The sequence below is a fragment of the Rousettus aegyptiacus genome, unplaced genomic scaffold (genome assembly GCF_014176215.1).
Source record: "Rousettus aegyptiacus isolate mRouAeg1 unplaced genomic scaffold, mRouAeg1.p scaffold_m13_p_7, whole genome shotgun sequence".
NCBI classification, from domain to species: Eukaryota; Metazoa; Chordata; class Mammalia; order Chiroptera; family Pteropodidae; genus Rousettus; species Rousettus aegyptiacus.
In genome coordinates, this window is record NW_023416310.1 from 92,993,412 (window position 1) to 93,014,436 (window position 21,025).

Genomic DNA, 21,025 nt, shown 5'->3' on the forward strand with positions numbered 1-21,025 from the left:
TTTACAGGTCTACTTTGGGAGAGATAGCTGGAGAAGTAAATTGAAGTAGGGCTAAAAGGAAAGAAAATTTAAAAAAAAAAATCCCTTCTGAAGAATTTAGTGAGTACAGAAATCATTTGACAATGTCAAGTTCAACTGGCGTCTTTGAAAGTTACCTTCTTGCCATGTGTTTGTTGGTGGTCACCATCCCGCCACATTATCAAAGCCGTTGTTTTTGCTTCCTTTGAGTTAATTACCCCCTTGACAAATGAGGGATTTACCACCTTAGCGACTGTAGGATCTGGAGCCCTCGTGGTACCCTGAAACAACGCCTGGTACCTTTTTTATTGGCAAGTCTGCATTCCTCTTCTGGGTCATTATTATAGGAGACTCTTGGGGAAACACCCCACACAGAGGCTGAGACCTCTGACGTGGTTGCTCATGTAACCTTTTTTCCTTCTCATGGGATCGATAGGACATGGCTGCAAAGTCCACCAAGACCCGTGTATCCTTTCTAGAGTCAGGTTTAGGGATCTACGGTGAGTGAAAAGGACATGTGACATTTCCAAATCAGAAGAAGCTTGTCCCTTACTGTCTAAAATCATATTAAAATAGTTTTGATTGGCTGCCACCTCAGGTCACTATCCTTGCCCAGGAGGCCCAGCCTGTGGTGCCTGAAAAGGTCTGACTGCCCTTGGACACAGCCCTCTGCTGTCTTCTCCCTTCACTGAGCGAACCACACAAACTTGGCGCCTCAGGCTGTTTGCAGAATTGATGCATCTCACCTTCCCGGGCACTGCTTTTGATAGGAAATAAAGGGAAAGCAAAACTTTTCAGACAATCTGTTTCCAGGTGTCATATTTTCATCTCCTTGTGCTAAAAAGGAATGAAAGCATGGACTTGCATTAAGAAGGAAGGGATCCCTAATTTTGTTCCCTTTTTAGAACAACCGTAAAGTTATTATTTGTATCCCTGGCCTTTAAAACAGTATCTAAATTCTCAAGAAGTGTTCGCTGAGTCTGCTTTCAGGAGGTCATTGTTTCAACCGTCTGGGACAGGTGCGAAGAAACTGTCCTCCCAATTCTCTCTTCTGCTGGTATCAAGAATTTAATACCAAACAACTGAAGTATATTTTAAGTGGAAGTTTTACTTCTTATTCTTAACCTTTACTTGATGTTTCCTAACTCAGCCTCTTTTCCCAACCAATGGTTTCCCTCAAAACCTGGGTGTCATTTTTCTCAAAGGAAGGCTATGGGCCAGTGCCCATGGGTTTTGACTAGCAGATCTCCTGTAACACCTGGAGAAGAACTATTTGGGAATGTCCCATCCCTTCCGATCAGCACCTGTTCCGAGTGTTCCAGGCTCTAGGTGGGGCCATGTGAGGCTAGGATTGAAAAGAAGGCATAATAAATTAGGAATTTATAATCTCACTGAGATAAGATGGGGAAAACCAAAACAAAGTTTGGAAATCAGAGCCACCACAGGAGATAGTACTTACAGAATACTTGCTAGGTAGGGGCCACCCGTTCCTAAGCACTTTATCACCTCATGTAACCTTCACAAGAAACAAAAGGGAGGAATACTATTATCAGCATTCTCATTTTACAGGTGAGAAAGTTAAGGCAAGAAACATACTATAGTAATTTTCCCCAGGCCATAGAGCCACCAAGTAAGCAGAGTTGGGAGTCAAACCTAAACATCCCGACATCAGAGGCAGCCCTCTTGGAGCTCCCTACAGTGTGCAAGGCATGTGTGCATTTCGGAGGTGGAACTAAGTGGTGCTGGCTGTAAGGGCTGGAGTCAGTGAAGGCTGTAACCCTCGGACAAGCCCCCTCTAGCTCTCTGTACCTCATTTGCTGGGCTGAGTCAGGAAGAGTTTGCCCAGGTTCTGGGAACTCTGCAAAGATGTCTGAGAAGAGATTTGCTTCCCAGTCACTTCTGTCATGGGGATTTTATGGCACCCTTTTATGGCTTTCATTAGGTATAGGCAGCAGGATGTCAGGCTGGGCTTGGGCTCTGTGCAGAAGCTTGGCAGAGCCCGAGGGACAGGCGTAACAGCATCTGGATAGTCACACATGATGCTCAGATGGCCGTTAGTCAAAACAGAGATGTCACCACACCCAGTATCACTTTGCCCCATCTTAGGCCACATTAAATTGGCTGTGTCTTACATAATAGCGATGGGACTCAGGTTGGTATTCACTATATCAATCTTGAAAAATCCAAAGGCCTCTCTCCCTTGACTTTAGAACATTAGAATGTAAGAGCTGGAAGGGTCCTTGAAGATAGAGTCTAATTTGATCCCCTGAGTTTCAACGAGGGGCGGTGGTGTGCTGCAGGTCACACATGGGACTTGGAGGCAGAGTCAGGTCCACCACAGGGAGAGGGATTCATGTCTTGGTAGCTAGTTCAAGTGGTTGGTTTATTTGACTTGCTTTCCAGACTATGTTTCATTCCTTTTTAACAAATATTTATTGAGATTTCCATGCGCCTGCCTCTGTCCCCATGGAGCTTACATTCCAGTGAGGAAGCAGGGCAAAACGACAATCACATGCAAAACAAAAAGCGAGGAGGCACGCTAATCAAATATGCACTATAAAGGACGCAGGATAACTGCACCTGGAAAGTGTGCCTCTGTGGGGCACTCAGTTTTAGAAGTAGGTCCTACAGTGAGTGCATAAGGGATGGGGCTGAGGACACATCAGCTGAAGGCGTATTTTTTCCATATGTCAGAAGCCGCAGTCTCGGAGGCTTGGCCGCCTGGCCTCAAGCCCAGGGGTGCAGGTGTTTTTGTCCTTCTGACAGAAGCCCAGATGCTAAAGCACTAAAGCACGGGCACACCCTCAGCAAGGGGGGGCATTGGTTAAGCTCAAAATCCCCACGGCTGGCAGGGAGGGGATGAGCAAGCAAGGCAAAATGATGAGCTTAGCAGAACTTGGCAGGGACACCTTTGATCCTTGTTATGTGACATTTGCAGAGACCCCATAGCCTGCATCTACTCGCTCACTCATCCACTTATAAATCACATACATACTTATTTCTTTATTTCTCATTCTTATAAGAATTCCCTCACTTATATACTCATTTATGTCTTCTTTCTTTCATCAAATTTCTCACTTGTTCATTCATACATTATTCTCGGTCTCTGTTTTGTGTTGATTGACACATACATATACGCTAGTACATACACACATTCGCTGGGTTTCACTGCTTCTTCACTCGCGCATTCAACTGCCACTTGCTCAGCACTTCTCCATGCCAGACGCAGCTGGGATTAACGCTGGAGGGGTGAGAGGGCACCACGTACTCTAACCTTAAAGGATCAGATAGTAAATATTTGTAGGGACTCAGTAAATCTTTGTTGAATGAATGGATGATGGACAAGTGGTAGATGTGTCATGTTTACAAACAGGACCCCGAAGACCACGAGCCTTCTCTAATTGCTTCGGGCTCAGGTCAAGATAAGGCGCAAGGGCTCAGCTGGGCGGCTTGAGCTGAGCCCGGTGAGCGGCTGATGTGTTCTGTTCGCATTTCTGACTTTGCCCTCTGTGTCCTTGGACTTGCCCCGGCTGAGACAAAGCACGCCTTCCTTAACCCAACAGCAAACCAGTGTTCTCAATGTTCTTTGCATATGTAAGCAGGTTTTATTATGTCTCTCATTATGCAATTTCCCACCAGCACTTGATTGTCTTGCAATGGGAAGAGAAGAAGAAGGATGGATATCGTATTTTCCAAAGCTTGCACTTTGACATACAATAAACATTTTTTTTCTCCCATGACAAAAATGGTCCATTTCCTTTAAAATTTGTTTCTTTTCTTTTTGGAGAACATTGTTACTCACCAAAAATAAAATTCTCAAAGCACTAACAATGGGTTGTGGTAGGGGCCCTCGTTTCGCTTTTCTATGGGAACTATTTGTTAAGAACATGCCCCTCTCATGCCCTCCGTAGAAACCCTTGTGGAGAAATCCTATGGAGACACCTGATTTTCAGCCCATGCCCTGAGAAAGCACACAGCTTAGTAGTTTATTTGCTGAATAAACCCAGGTATATTCACAGCCCGCATAGGCTCCCGAAAATGCCAGCTATAATGATAGAGAATCACTACATCTTGTATTATGGGCCTGCACGTGGATGGCAAACTCATGGCCCATTTGCTCCCATTTCCTACTCCTGGGTCCATGACAGATGTTGCTAATCTCCTTGTTCTTCCCGCCAAGCCTGGTTGCTGCCCTGCAATCACTCCTAAATTCTCGCTGTGGAAAGTCAAGTCAGCACGTGAGAAGCCCACTCCCACTGCTTGGGTAAGGAAAGAGTACGGGTCTGGAAGGCAAACCCACGTTCTGATCCAAACACTGAAATGAACTTGCTGAGTAACTTTGAGCTAGTTACTTAGCCTCTCTGAGTCTCAGTTTTTCCATCTAAAATGGAAATAACAACACCCATTCGCATCCCTGCAGAGGCAGGGTGTGTGCAGGACTTGGCACCTGCTACCCTGCCGTAAAATTATTTTCTTTCCCATCAAGCTGAGTGGAGTGGAAAGTGGACTTGTTCCAACAATCTACTCAACATACAGATCCCTTCAACTTCTTCAGCCAGGGGCACATTAATCTCTGTTTGCACATGTCCAGTGACGGCACTGGCAAGTCTACCTGCCTCACCTGTAGAAAATTCCAGGTTTCTCCATAGCCCTTACGTTTTCGGCATGTGCTCGGAAAGAAGGGTCTACTGTGGCTATTCAGAAGGGGCGTCTGCCTTGCACAGGCCTCGCGTTAGCTGCCATCGATTCTGCATGTACTCTGTGCCAGGCCCTGTGCTATGTCCTGCACGTCAGTGGTTTCCAGCTGGGGCCAGTTTTGACTCTGGTGGGGGGTGGGGGGGACATTTGACAATGTCTCGAGACATTTTTTGTTACCACAGCTGAGTGGTGGGCGCTACAGGCATCGAGTGGGCGGAGGTCAGGGATGCTGCTAAACGCACCATGATGCACAGGACAGGCCCCCACAACAAAGGGTTATCTGGCCCAAAATGTCAACAGTGCTGAGGCTGAGACATCTTTCTGTATGTGAATATCTAATTCAGTTCCCTAACAGGTTTCTGTGAAAGATGCTATTAATTTTCCCATTTTAAGATGAGGATACTGAAGCCTTGCAAGGTTGACACACAAGGCCAAAGTTCCTGTGTATTAAGGAACGTCCATGCCCTACGTGTTTCTCCATACTACCCTCCTTGTCCCCAAATGCTGTCCTGTACACGCCTCTTTTCTCTCTCTTGCCTTTCTAATTTATTTTGCTTCTCTTGTTTTTCCTTCTTGCTGAATTCTGAGAGAAAGGGTGGGGGGCAGGAAGAGAGAGGGAGTGTGTGTGTGTGTGTGTGTGTGTGTGTGTGTGTGTGTGTGTTGCTGGCCCCAGTGTCCTTGAATATTGATTATTCCTGCTTCTGGATCCGGGAACTGAAGAGTCTGTGCTAAAACGTCTGAGGTTCAGGCTGGGCTTGCTCCCTTTTTCACCCGGGCAGGGCTGGGTCCCCTGAGTGGCTCACCTGCCAGGATTAATTGGGCAAAATGATGATGTAAAGCTTAACCTCTCATTGGAGAAATGCTGAATCGAGGAAGCAAGCTGAGCAGCAGAGTTAATTACTGAATCTGCTTTGGTCACCAGAAACCAGAAAGGCTTTTCCCCAGAGGACCTCAAGGAGCTTGGGCAAGGCTGGGCATCTGAGTACTGCAGGAGTCACAGTGCACCAGGAGTACTGGTGTTTTCTGAGATGACTTCGGAATAAAGGAACTGGATTGCCAAGGCCGAGGAGAGGTACATGCAGGGCCATATTGCCTCCTTTTTTTCACCTGGCTGACTTCTGCTGTACTTCAGGTCTCTACCTGAAGATCACTTCCTCCAGGTGAGGTAGGCCCTCCCTCACTGACCCCACCCTGCATCCTTCAACCTTACAGCTCTCTGCACACTCCTAATCTTGCAATCAAGAATTTATAATGCTTCAGTATTTGTCTTCCCTGTGAGCCTAGAGGGTCCATGGGCATAGGGGCCATGTCTGTTTTGTGCACTGTCACCTGTGCCTGGTACATGGGGGCACCCAGCAATTCTTTGTTGGCTGCTTCAGTGAGGAACTGTAAGGGGCTTGGGTAGCCAGGACCCTCTATTCCAGGTGAGGATGGGGCTCACAGAAAAAAGCCGAAGGGTACATATAGAAAATGGTAGACAAATGGCCCTGACTTACCCTGGTCTCCTCCTTTGTCCAAAGTCTTTTTTCCTACAGTCGTTCTTGGCTTTCCTCCCATGGGTTCCCCTGGGGATTTCAGCTGAGGGTCTGAACTGAGCAGGAGCAATTATCCCAGGTGTCCCCTAGACACAAGCCAAAAGTCATACTCCTTTTCTACTTCTGGAATCGTCACTGCTTAACAAGGAAGCAAAGGGGCTTTTGGAAGCCTCTGCACTCCAAGGCAGGCTCTGACAGATGATCCTTCTAAAGCGTGCGGCTGGTGAATGCCATTCTCAGCAAGGCCTGTTTGCACATGTCAGGCCTGGAGCGGTGGGCGTGGGGGACAGTTAGAGCTTCCTGACTTGACCCGCGTTAATAACAGAGTGAACAGTTATTGAGCGATTTACCACTGCCAGACCCTGGCCATTATCTCATGTACATGCTTTGTCTTGTTTTATCCTCACAGTAATGCTATGAGGTTAAAAAAAAAAAATTATCATCACGAGTTCCCTTTTACAGATGGAAAAACTGAGGCCCGGAGACATTACGTAACTTGCCCACTGTTATACCTACTGCTCAGTAAGAGGCAGAGTGAGAGTTCCATCCCAGAGTTGGCTGACCCCAAAGTCCACACTTACTCACTACACTGCCTGGCTGAGAAACTCTTTGCTAAAAAGCTTTCTGCCTCGGAGAACTTTACCTGACACCTGCTGAGGCTCAGAAATCTTTGCAGTAGCCAGATATCTGCCTGAGCAGGAGAAAACACAACAGTGACCAGCATTAGCTAAATAATAGGAACAGCTTTTCCTGGTGTGAGCCTGTGCTGTTAACTAATTAAGCAAGATAATTCTCTGCCAGATCAATTTTATCATTCCACCTAGAAAACTGGGACCTGACGTGGCAAAATGCCTTGCCCAGGGCCATGCAGCTAATGGATGGCAACACTCACATAAGATTCTCTGAGGCCTACTGGTGACCTGATGGAACACCAGGGGGTGATGGCTCCTGATTTGTGCTAATAACGGCCACCACAGCCTGGGACTATGCAGCTCAAAGATGAGGCATTAAATGATAGAGATGCTTAGTTCTGTCTTAAATTGCAGTTCGTTTATTTATATTTTGGGGGGGGGGGAGGGGGAGACCTTGAGTCTGCTATGGAAATCTGCCGGTTTTCTTATATATAGATAAAACGAGACAAGATTATCCCTATATCTGCTAGTAGTTGTGAAAAACACACCTTAGGGAGTTTAGGCGGGAAGAGTCATCTAGATTTTGGAAGATGTGTGGCTCGTTTCCTGCCTTAAGTCAGGGATTCTTTTCAGTCACACTAATGACAATATATTCTAAAGGCTCTGATTGGATGAAAGGAGGCAATAGCAATGGCTACAGCTTCCTGAGTTACAGCCAATCCTTGCAAAGGCCATGCATGGGAGGTACTACCCATTTTGCAGATGAGGACACTGAGGCTCAGCAGGGCAAGGTATTTAGTTCAGTGTCAGTTATTAGGTGGCAAAACCATGACAAGAAGCTTTGCCCGACTCAAAGCCTTTTGATTTTATACCAAGTTGCCTTTCTCTACAGGGAAAAATGAAAAGCAAACCGAAACCCAACAACAGTTCCCACAGGCTCCTTCAGCATTTTCGGTACGTTGTTTCTCACAATCTATGTGATAGGAGAGATTTCCCCTTGTACCTCTCGAAATCCTTCATGTTATGATTTATGTCCCTTTCCTCTTCTAGACACAGGAACACAAAAACAGTACATAAACTTAAGTTGGGAAAAATAACACACCAAAGACCTTTCTTCTCCAGGGTGAACAAACCCCGGCCTTTTACTCCTGGTCCGAGCCTAGGTATGGGAAGCAGGCCTCAGGAGAGGCAGGAGAGTGAACACAGGGCAGAAGGGGCCAGGCCGCTGAGGCCAGCCTGCGGCCAGTGATAAGGATATAAACAAGGAGACTGGCACAGACAGGCAGGGGAAGATTCGCCCAGCTGGCAGTGGCTAGTGGAAAAAGAGGCAGCAGTTCAGTGCCAGGCGAGAAGGTGGCGAGAAATGAGTCCTGTCTTTGAGCTTGGGGAATGCCCAGGAGCAAGTAAGGGGAGCGGGGAGAGAGTGGAACAGAGAGAAGATGTGGTGGTTGAGGTGTGAACTTTGGGTTCCTCTGTATATGCTGAGGGCTTATGATGTACAGGTTTTGAAATCATTATGAGGTAATTTAGGTAAAACTCACAGCGGAGTGTCTTACACATGATCAGCTCTCAGAAGGTAGCAGTCAATCTTATAGAACAGTTGGAGGAAGAATGACAGATTTGGAATGTCACCATTTCAACCCCAAATGAAATGGTGTTCATGAATGGTACCTCAAATCATTAGATAAAATGCTGACGGGGAAGCTTATAATGAATGGAGAAGGCTGACAGCACCTGAATCTGAAACAATTTTAACACAAAACATGAGGGATCCCTTCACATATAAAAGAAGGAATTTGGACCCCTATCTCATGCCATGTATAAAAATGAACTCTAAATCCTTCAGACACCCACATGTAAGTATTAGAACTATAAAACTCTTAGAAGAAAACACAGCGGCAAGTCATTGTGAACTTGGATCAGGCAATGGTTTCTTAGATATGACACCAAAAGCACAAGCAACAAAGAAAGAGTAGATAAATTCGACATCATTATGATTAAAAATGTTTGTGCTTCAAAGGATACCACCAAGAAAATAAAAAGGCAATCCATAGAATGAGAGAAAATTTTTGTAAGTCATATCTTTGATAAGAAACTTGCAGCTGGAATATGTAAAGAATAGTGATAACTCAATAATAAGAAGATAAATAATCATATTAAGAAATGGACCAAGGGTATGAATAGACAGTTCTTCAAAGAACACATGTCCAATAAACACATGAGTAGCTCTTTAACGTCATTAGCCATCAAGGAAATGAAAATCAAAACCACAAGCGATACCGCTTCATACCCACTAGGATACCTATAATAAGAAAGGCAGATAATAAAACAAGTGTTGGTGAAGATGTGGAGAAATTGGAGCACTCATACACTGTTGACAGTAATGTAAAATGGTGCAATCGCTTTGGAAAATAGTTGGCAGTTCCTCAAACGGTTAAACAGTTACCAAGTGATCTAGTAATTCCACTCCTAGGTATGAACCCATATGAAAACAGATGTGCACAAAAAATCTTGTACACAAATATTCATAGCAGCATTGTTTACAATAGCCCAAAAGTTAAAAAAAAAAAAAAGACAACAACCCAGATGTACATTAACTGATATTCATACAATGGAATGTTATTCGACCATTGAAAAAGACAGGAGCATTAATAAATGCCACGGACACAGAAGAAACTTGAAATATTATGCTAAGTGAAAGATCCCAGCCACAAAGGACCAAATGTATGATTCCACTTCTATGAAATGCACACAACAGGTAAATCTACAAAGACAGAAAGCAAATTAGTGTTGCCTAGGGCTGGAGTCGGGGGTGGGGTAGGGGTAAAGGAAAATAAGGGGCTTGGGGAGGTGATGGCTGAGAGGTTTCTTCTTGGAATAATGAAAATGTTTAAAATTGACTGTGATGATGGATGTACCACTCTGAATATACAAAAAGCCACTGAATTGTACACTTAAACAAAACAAAAAAACAAAAAAGAACTACCCAGCTCTGTCTGAGATATTCTTGCCAAAAAAAAAAAAAAAAAAAAAAAAAAACCAAGCCTAAGGCTGATTACGCCTTGAGATCTATCAGTTTACAGAAAGCACCGGAGAGAGAGGAATGTGTTAAACAACACTGCAAAGATGAAATCGGCAATATACAGACTGTGGAAAATTCAACAAGACAAACGACTTGGCTCCTTTAACATGTACATGGCAAAGAACAAGGGCAGCGGGGAACCTGAGAATAAAATAAATCTAAGAGACATTAACAGGATGCAAGGTGTTACCTCATCCGAATGCCGCTTACACAAATCAACTGTTAAAAAAAAAAAAAACTGTTATAAGGCGAATATGGACATTTGCACATTGGCTGAATGTGTAATGGGTTTAAGAAATTACTGTTCATTTTTAATGTGTAATAATGGAATCCTGGTTATGTCAAACTCTTGAAATACTTACTGAAATATTAAAAGAGATCCTGACTGAAGCGTGTATGGATGAATTGACGTGATGGCTGGTCTTTGCTTTAAAATAACCCAATTGGGGGCAGGTTCGTGAGTGGGGATATCACAGAAATAAGAGTGGATAATTGCTGAGACTGAGTGACATGTACATGAGAGCTCATTATACTCTTCTTTCAGTTTTTATATATGTATGACATTTTCCATTATAAGAAGTCCAAAAAAGGTACGTAAAATTGACTGAAGAAAAACCTAGCAACTGTTAAGAAATTTTGACTGCTAAAATTTTAATAATTAACAACAATAATAAAAGTGGTGGCCAAGCACTTTACCTCCACTTTACCTCTTTCGATCTTCCTGACAACCTTGTGAGACAGGGGTTATTCCTATTTTTTGATGGAAACCGAAGCTCAGAGTGGTTACTGACTCATCTGAAGTCACCATTAAAATGGGGAAGAGGTGTCTGGGTCTAAGGATGGAGTGTTTTCTCCTGTACACAGCACTGTTTCTCTAAGTGGCTCAGGGCAGGTCTTTACCAGGGGCAGGGGGCGTGTCGGAGGGATCTCACAGAGAAGGGGTGGGGGGTGAGGGGGTGGGGCAGGAGTGGGGGTGGGGGCAAGGCCCTTTGTTCCTACCCTATGTGAAAAGACGTCCAGCCAGTGATCCCCTGCAGAGGCATTAACTGATAATTTATGAGAACAGTTTAAGGGACTGTCTCCATCCAGGGGGTACACTCTTGAAAATATAACAAACATATTTCAAGCACCTATTAGGCCCTATAGAAGGCACTTTGAGGCAGATAATGATGACAAGGAACAGGACATTTTGAGGGGACAGGTGTCCATTTAATGGAACCACCCCAGTTTTCTACCCACAGCTCCTTGAAACCACTCCAGTTAGTTCAGGGGTGCTCCGATGATATCCTTTATGAGGAGGGATTTGTTGAGTGAAAATTATAAAGATGAAAAAAATTTTTATTGAGCGCTATCAACATAAGAATACAAGTATAGCATAAATTTATTTCTGCAAACTTCCTTAGAAGGAGGATTAGCTAAGATTTTTAACCATAAATTAGACTGAGAGTGTGTCCAAGGGAAAAAAGAAATCTCAATACTTGGTAGATAGAAACCATCTCTCATGGCGATCCTGAGCACTACAAAGTTGGGTTGGGAGACTCCTGTGGAAGATGGAAACAAAGGGACACCTCGGGGAGGACCTAGACTTTCGGTTAAAACTCCTTGAACTTGAATAAAGTGAATAAATCACTTTATTCAGAATATTTCACATATAGAATTGAAAGGAGAGCCAGCTTTATAGACCTCAGAATTCCCCAAGGTGCACGACAGCTCATCTCCCCAGGAGCACAGGAAAGACCTGGGACTTGTCATCATCCCCCTGGGATGTGATGGAGGGAGGGCTGAGGAGGGGGAAGGGAATCGCATTCCTCACACTGACTTCTGTGACCTGCCTTCTGCTCTGTCTCATTTCTTTTGTGTTCTGGATAATCAGAAGAGGGACGAGGGATTGGTAATTATTTAAATTGGAGGTGGCTGTCTTCGTTTTTGATTCTCGAGGCCAAATACATTATTAGAAACCTTTATTGGGGTTTTGGAAAGTCAACAGCAACATAAATGAATAAAATACCATCCTGCCCTTAAGAAGTTTTCAATCTAGTGAGCAAGGTGGTAAGATATACGCACAGTATTTATAGTACAAAGAACAAGAGTATAAACTATATGCTGTGAACACAGGAGAGAGAGAGTAGTTCTGCAGGAAGGAGAGGCAAGAGCTTCCTTGACGAAATGGTATGCATACAGGGCTTTGCTACAGGTATGGATCTGATCGTGAAAGGCGAATGAATCAAAAATAAATTCCTAGAGGAACAGCTTTTATTTATTCCACAAACATTTGTCCATTGCCCAAAGTAATGCAGGCACCATGCTGGGCACGAGGACAAAAAGCAAAAAGATGGCCTAGTATATACACTGTGCTTAGAAATGGTGAGTAGATCACTGCAACTTTTGTGTTTGTGAGTGTGTGTGTATGTGTGTGTGTGCGCACGTGCGTGTGTGTGTGTGCAGGAAGGCGGGCTGTAGCCAGATCGAGGAGGGTCTAGAACGCCTTAACTTTTTTTTTTAGGGCAGAAAGCAAAGGTCTTTCCTCAAATCCTGGATCTGTTTCGAGCTTTGAGACTTTGGGCAAGTTACCTAACCTTTCTGTCCCAAAGTTTTCCTCTTTAGTAAAATGGACATACCAATGCCTTCTCTAAATGGCTATGAGTATAATCATAATGTTTTATTATCGTTTCTGGCTTTTAGGGGCCCACCGACAGCGGGATAACTGCTGCTGAGGGCTTTAGGGAACCATTGGTGGTTTGGAGAAGGGAAGCAATGGAACGAATTTTCGAGAGATCCTTATGAAGGCCATAATAGGAAGAATGGATGGGGGCGAGGGGGAGGGGAGGGGAGGTGCAGTGACTGAGCAAGGTTGCAGGAGACCAGGGAGGAGGCCGAAGCAACAGTCTAGGCAAGAGATGAAGAGCGAAACTGAGGCAGTGGGATGGAATGGACAGAAGTAATAACTATTCGGGTGGCAAAATGAGCTTGCTGACACATTAGATACAGGCGATGAGGAAAAGAAAGAACTCTGGAATGGAGACAGGCTTTCTAAGTTGTGTAGCAGGTCCACTAACCGGGGTCTGTGACACAGGGGGAGGGGCAGCCTGAAGGAGCAGGGTTGGGGGATTGGCAGTGGGGCAGGGAGGGGAGAAAGAGGCTGAGTCCCCTGGGGGCGTATATTGTGTACTGAGGGAGCAGGACCCCTTAGGAAGCCCAGTGTTAGATAAAACCAAATGCCTCGTTGTTCTGTGAGTGTGAGACGCTGACAAGAAGGCTCCACATCTGGAACCAGTCAATTTTAGGACTGCCAGGGCTGGCCTGTATATTGGGATTTCCCCTTATGAGGCATTGATGAAGGACTTCTTTCTAACTCGTGTCCCATGCAACTGATAACCTTTCTGGTTCTACGACATCCCTTTTCATGCCTTCTAAGGCGGACCTAGAGATGACCTCCAGGACTCTCCCAAAGGCCTCCTGCACTGGTTCCATTCTCCTACTTCACCTCCTCCACCACAGTTTCCCACAGAACCTACCCAGTGTTTTCAGGCCTAATTCTGAACTGTTTTTAAGTCCAAAGTTTGCCTTTGAGGTCATTTCCTGACTCTCTCCTCAGATGTATCAGGTGGTTTCCCACAGGTGAAAAGACACAATGACAACAGAAAAATGAAAGTCCTTGCTCGGGTGTCTCTTTATGAGAAAGTGGCAATCACTACTCTTCGGTGTTTAAGATTCGAAGGACAACCCAAGGCTTGTCTTTACCATAGGATGGGGATGGGGCTATTTCTCTGGGATGACTTCAAAGGTGTTTTCAGAAAACTGACTCCCTACTTCTTCGAGCCCCTTCCTTCTAGTTGGGAGTTGGGGGTGGGCATGCTTGAAAGAGACTCTTCCCTAAAAATTTTTCCTGGATTTTTTACTCCACAGTCACAGAAAGGACTAACATTAAAATATTCAAATAAATATTAAAAAGCATATAGTGTTATTCAACTCAGAGATGAGCAATAGCTTGCCCAAAGCTCTGAGCCTGATGCCTTGCTCTCTCTTCCGGATAGAGGGAGATTAGCTATGGGGAGAGAGGTGTTAAAGACAGATTAGAACCAAACTGAGACCTTCTGGATATCAAGGGGCTTGGGGAGTATTAGTAAGGGAGTAACTTTCTCATTCTACAGTTCTGTGCCATTACTTCCAAGTCTCTACACCATCCAAGTCAGTGTGGGTGCCATCAGGGTCCTCATTCCACGTGGGGAAGCCCTAGCTCCACTAGAGTTTCCTTTTTGTAGCCCTGCTAGACTGTAAGTTCCCCAAGAGCAAGAGCTTACTCCTGATGCCTTGGATGCCAATACAGCAATGCTTGGACACAGTTGGTAGTTTATAAAGGAACTAAGTAATAGCAAATGAAAATCTTCTTGAGGACAAAGTCTTTACTGAGGGGTGGGTGGGGAAGAGACTGCTGGAAGGCCTTGGGGTCTAAAGGGGGTCGGGCGAAGACCCCAAGAAAAGGGAGGCTACAGACATCCAAGATGAAGTACATGGGCAGCAATGCTGCCGACGAGGTCTCTGTTATGGTGAAGTGTAGACAGTGCTTATGCTCTAGCATCAGAAAATTCTAGGGCGAATCCAGAATCTCGCTTTTTACTAATTACATGAACTTTGCACAAATCGTTTTTCTTTGGGGGACTTAATTACCTCACTGTGAAGTGGTGATAATATTTTGCCTACAAAGGCTCTTACCATATTTTAGGATGGAGGTCAGGACTCAGGAGACTGGAAACAAAAAAAAAGGGCTTTGTTCTCAGAAGATTATCTATCTATCTATCTATCTATCTATCTATCTATCTATCATCTATTATCTATCTATCATCTATCAATTATCTATCATCTATCTATCTATCTATCATCTTCTACCTACCTATCTTATTAGTTTCAATAAACATTTGAGATTATTATTGCTGTTCTTATTTTGGTAGTAGAATCACCAGTACTCACTGTGGTTACCAGTACATTTTAAGAACTGAACAAATGCTTATTGATTGAAAGAGTTACACTGACCCATGATCTGTAGGAAACTATTCCTCCCTCAGTCTTTCTAAGTATACATCACCACCATCTGCCTAGATGTTTAACTCAAAAGTCTTGATTCTTTGATTTACTGAGCACCTATTAGGGACTAGGCCCTGTGTGGGGTACTGGGATGAGGTAGGGAGAGCTTGATAAGCTGAACCCAACCATAGCTCTCAAGGATGTCAAAGAAAAAGGAAGCAGGAGAATTTATCATTTATTCAATTTTTCATCTTTAGATAGCGCTTGTATGTGAAATATTTTAAGGGTGTGTTTTTGACAACACCTGGGCAAACTTGTAGAAATACTTATAATCTACAGCCATCTAAATCGAGAAAAAGCTATGAATTTGCAGTTCTCTGGTTATAGGGTATGCAAATGACACCCTTTGGAATTCTCATTGTTTGTGAAAACTAGGAAGAACACTACTCGTTTTGAATCCATTCCTGTCTAGCCTCTCTGTAGCTGAGGTAAATGACCAGGGAGAATTTAAAAAGCACAATGAAAGCGACTTGGCTAAATCTTTGGGGAAGCCATCTTACGGCTGGCTGAGGGAGCTAGCCTGTATCTACTGAATGTGGGCTGTACTTTATACATCTCCGTTTGTATATAAAGAATAGTTTCAGAACATTTCTGTTACCCTTTGGCTTAATTATGAGTCACCAGAAGTGTGTATGTACTTGCAAAAAAGTATTTGGAATGTGTGTATAGAAAGGGAGTTTTATGTTTTTTTAATACAAAGAGAGTAATATAGAGGGGAAGTGTGTGTGTGTGTGTGTGTGTGTGTGTGTGTGTGTGTGTGTGTAGAGTACAGATGGTGGGCAGAATGACAGGAACAGCCAGCCCCTTAGAGACCCAGGCAGTGGGATAAGATACAAAGTGTTACGGGAGGTGACTGTTTTCCTCTTTGACCAGCTCGCAGGCCTTTGAGGAGCCCTTGACTTCCTCCTCCTCCTTGTCTCGTTAAAAAGGGATTAGAGTCCAATTAAGCCATTTAATCCCAAGGTAGAGATTCATGTTTAAAAACAAGATTTACAGCTTGGAAAAAAAAAAAAAATACGTCAGTGCAAGTTGAGGTTTGTCCTTCAAGTCGCCACCTGCACGTTTCCGAAGAGTGTTTTCGGCAGAATCCCCGACATGCAGTTCTTAATTGCTGTGCCTCACACCTCTGGTCCTTCATATTTTAAAGTGCCCTTCAACGGAAATAGCCACATGCTCTTAGAAGTACTTCTGCTTCTGAAGTGCCACAAGCACTCCTTGGTTTATTTCCCTTCAGCTGGCAACTCAGTGACCAAGCTTACTTAATACCAGGAATATGAAGAGCCACTGCTTACTAGGGACTTTGTATGTGCCAGGCATTGCGCTAAGCATCTTATATACAGTATCTTATTAGATGCTCCAGGTGAAAACACCCTTCACGGATGTGTGACATGTGGAGTCACACAGGCTCTGTGCTTAGAAGGGCCCTTTACTTGGCTAAATGTTCTGCTGCTGCCGTCTTGAAATTCTTAATCATTTCCGAGCAAGGGACCTGCACTTTCGTTTTCACTGGGCCCTGCAAATTATGTAGCCAGTCCTGAAAACACTCAATAATCCATTGTTTTCTTTTCTTTCTTTTCCTTCCTTTCCATCTGGGGCCTGATACATTGCCAGAGGCTGGAGCAGTGAATCTCAAATCGTGATGCCAGAACCCTCTCTAGAAAACGGGTACTATTATCTCCTTGCAGAGAAGTTCTCAGGGACAGGAACCATGTCGAGGCTCTTAGCATGGGGAAGCAAAGTATCTGTGAAAATTCGGCAAGTTTTTAAACTCCTCTAAGTCTCAGTTTTCTCATCTGTAAAGTGGGGATAACAATAACTCCTAACTCACAGGCTGTTTCAAGGATGAAATGAGATTATGTACGTACAGCTCTGACAGAACACTTATGGCATTAGTTACTATGCATTATAGACGCTTAGCCAGGTGCTACACTCCAATATTGCTTGTGACATGGCGTGGATCACTTGCCCTTACCCCGAGGCTTGTCCCTACCTGCCCCAGAGAGCTGAGAGGAGCATCTGCTTTCTCCATGTGCTGGGCGATCACAGACGGGTTGCTGGAGCTGATAAGCACTGGGGTGCTGATCTCCACCATGTGGCGCCCTGGGGGAGAATGGACCATCCTGTTGAGAGTGTTCAAGGCTGTCGTGATGGAGAACTGCCCAGGCCCCTTCCTCCTGGACCCGGGACCCCTTCGGAGGGTTGGTGTGTTGGTTGCTTTGCCTCTGGAGGATGAGGACACCAGGGACATGCTTTTTGTGCGGGATGACTGACGGCCTTTGTTTTTCTCTAGGAGGTGTCTTGCGGTGAGGTTTGGCTGAAAAGATAAAAGGTCCGATGAGAAATTAAGTCTTCTTGATCTAATATGAGCATCTAAGTCGTACATAGTCTGAAGCCAGTTAAGATGCCACCACCTCAGCCGTCTTTTTTTGGTCAGCTTCCATCTTTTATCAATATGCTCCAATTACTTTGCTATATCAATAGACTCTTATAACTCTATAAGAGTACTACTTGTTTACTCTTCCTAAGGCCTAAAGAGGTTATAAATAAGCCATATACTCTCCCCTGATGGGGAGAACACTCCCCCTTTACCAGCCACCCCTCAAATCCCCACTGAGTTGGCTGCTTGTCCTTCTTGGTGCCCCTCCAGCCTAAAGCCCCTGTATTTTCCCATTATGGCAATTTTCACCCCGTTGTGTAATCATTGACTTTCTTTTCTCCCACTGGACCGTTAGTTTCTCTGCTATAGAGTGGATGCTGAGTGAGTGTTTGTAGAATAACGCGTGGATGAAGTTGCTCAAGTTCATATATTCGATAAGTTTTTGAGCCAGAATGTAAATCCATCCATGATCCCAAATCTTAATGCTCAGGCCATCTTTTACTACTTCCTTTAAATTCTCCCATCTCATCACCATTATCCCTTGTTCTACGCACCTCTTAGTGGTGGGGCTAGAAACCTGCAAAACAATCAATCAAAACTCTGATTTGTAGAGTCTACCAATTTCTGTGGTGTAAATGTCTACTGATGATTTAACAATTAGTTAGCAAGATTCCTGAAAATATAACAAGCCCTTGCAATCTAGAACCAACTAGTTCCAGCACAACCGCTGACTGCATTATGTTTTGAATACCCTGCCCATCAAGAAGCCCTGTGAGCTCATTTCCTTTAGAAACCTGAAATATGCTAACAAAAAAAAGGAGTTTGTGTGAATGAAACTTCCTAGGAATTTTACTTAAATTTCCATCATCGTGATCGTCACCAGTTAGTTGCCCTCTAAAACCAGGTCTTTTTCTAATCCAGAGATTCAACAATAGAGGTAAAAAGAGATGTGCCCACTTAGGAACTTTTCAATGACAATGCACAGATGATTAAAATAGCTGACACAGAACATTTTAAAGCAGATGTAGTTTCTGCCTAAAGAAGTTTATAATATTGTGAGATAAAAAAAAAATCATCAAGGAGGGGAGGGGGCATTATTATGTTCACTTGAAAGATAAGAAAGCTGAGGCCCAGAAAGGGTGACTTATAAATGGCAAAGTCAGCATGAAACAACCAAATGAGAAAATATCTGATAGTAATAAGTGCTCTGCTGTGCTGGAGAGTGGCTGGGGGAGGCTGCTACTTGAGACTGGTTTTGGGGGGGTGGGCAGAGCGGTCAAGGAAGACCTACTGAAGAGGTGATGTTTAAGCTGAGACACAGATGACAAGAAGGAACCAGCCATGGGAAGATGGGGGTAGGAATGTGCAGGCAGGGGGGTTGTAAGCTACTGGAATGGTCTTAAAGCGGGGGAAAGTTCAGCCTGTTTGAGATTCAGACAAGAAAGAAACATGGGAACGACTAGAACAGAACGAGTGAGGAGTGGGTGGTAAAGAGGAGATAGGCAGGGCCTGGGTCACAAAGGGCGTCTTTAAAAAGGCTTAAAGTTTTAAGTGAAATAGGAAGCTTTTGGCAGGATTTAGGCAGAGGAGTGACATGATCTGATTTATGCTTTTAAAAGCTTATGCTACGGTTTTGCAGTTTCTTATAAAGTTAAATACATACTTAGCCTCTGACCCGGCAATCCCACTCCTAGATAATCACCCAAGAGACATGAACACTTATGCTCACTCAAAAAAATGATATGCAAATGTTTTATCCATAATTACCAATAACTGGAAACAATCACAATGTCTTTCTGGCGAGTGGATAAACCCTGGCACATCCATACAGTGGACTACAACTCAACAACGAAAAGGGATGAGCTAATACTGTAGTATTGACACCTGTAACGACATGGGCGCATCTTAGCTGCACGAAGCTCAGTGAAAGACGCTAGACTCAAAGGGCTACTTTCTGTGTGATTCCATTTCTATGATACTCCGGAAAAGGAAGACTACAGGAGCATTAAACAGATCAGTGGTGGCCAGGGGTTAGGAGTCAGGGAAGGGGCTGACTACAAAGGGCAGCGTTCCCTCGTATTTAGGGGGGGGGGGGGAATGTTCGAACTATTCTACATCATGATGATGGTGTGGTTACACTGAATGCATTTATCAAAACATGTGGAACTGGATACCACAAAGAGTAAATTTTACTGTATATAAATAAAAATAAATACATAGGAAGCTCATTATGGCTATTATTTAGAAGTGCCAGACTAGAAGGAGTGGGACCAATTAGGAAGTTGTTGAAATTGTTTAGGCAGGCTCTGACGGCACTAGGGACAATGTCTTCCATTTCCGGAGTACCTATCCCTCCTTTGTTCACCCAGCCAGGGGACAATGTACTCTCTTCAAGTGAATGAGTCAAGTTCTTTATGGTCATTCACAGCTACAACAAAGTGAATTTTCTTCTGCTTCCCCCTGATTGTCCTGTCCCCAGGTGAGCCACACCATCAGCATTTCTATCAGCAACCCTGACAGAGGGCCCTGTGTGACTCTTGGTCCTTCCTGTCCTCTGCCGACATGATTAATAGCTCAGTCGGGGAAGGATTGCACATCTCTTAAATTCGCACCCAGTCATTTGAAACAATATCCTTGAGGTTCATTGGGCTGAGCAAGATTCAGATAAGCCAGGTGAGCCCTGGTAGAGAAGTCCTGACAAGAATGGGTGTGTAACCTCAGCAATTGCTTTACCACCTTTTTATCCAGGTGCAATTCGATAAATGATACATTAACCAGAGAAATCCTCTTTATGCCAAAAAACCCCACATCACTCTCATAGAAAGCTTTCCTTCCTTCTAATTGCTTTGCATGACATTGGTAATTCAAAACTTATTTAAAGAGTTCTCGGCAAGTGCTAGTCTTAATGAAATGACTAAAGTCAAAATTTAAGTACTTCTTTAGAAAGCTGAAGTAATTTTTGAAAACCAGGTTCCCAGATTAGAGCAGCCACTTGATTATCTTTTCCTCTCCTAGCAATTAGGAGAACAAATGGAGCAATGGCTAGTTTGATGATAATCTTGAGGGTTCCTGTAATCACCAATTTTAGAGGTGAAGTGGTGGAGAGAGTATCCAAATGAATAATCATTAAATGTAGAAGTTTTGGGGGAAAAGGGCATCAGAAATGGGTAGCAAAATCAATGCTTTTCCCTCCCCCAGAGACAGATATGGAGAAGCTTCCTGAAATAATGCAGGGGACCATGCAAACTCTAATCTGCAAAAATTTAAGCACCTCCTTTGTGTCCAACCGGATATTCGTTGTAGCTGATTTCTGTCCTTGGAGACTTAACTACTGTTTCCCAATCAGCATAACTATTCCTTTTCACCAATGTTGCTTAATCTAGTAAATAGCTTCACCACTAACCTAGGCACACAAACCAGAAAGGGGGTACCACTTCTTCTCCCCTACTCCCCACCTCTGTGTCCGGTGGATCTGCTTCCTAAAAGGTTCTTGAATCTGCCCACTTGTTTTTAATCTACTGGCCTAAGCCATAGCCTTTTTCTCACTGAGCCGTGCAGTAGCTCCTAACTGCTCTTCCTGCCCTTTCTCCCTCCTCTTCAA

General features: G+C 44.0%; 1 protein-coding gene across 4 annotated transcripts in view; it reads right to left on the reverse strand.

Annotated features, from left to right (window-relative positions):
• SH3RF2 (SH3 domain containing ring finger 2) overlaps positions 1–21,025 on the reverse strand; it is a 115,121-nt gene that overhangs the window by 39,398 nt on the left and 54,698 nt on the right. For all 4 annotated transcript variants that reach the window (XM_036224812.1, XM_036224811.1, XM_036224813.1 and 1 more), the window contains exon 5: positions 17,038–17,361. In XM_036224812.1, the coding sequence (XP_036080705.1) occupies positions 17,038–17,361 (324 nt within the window). The remainder of the gene's footprint in view (positions 1–17,037; positions 17,362–21,025) is intronic.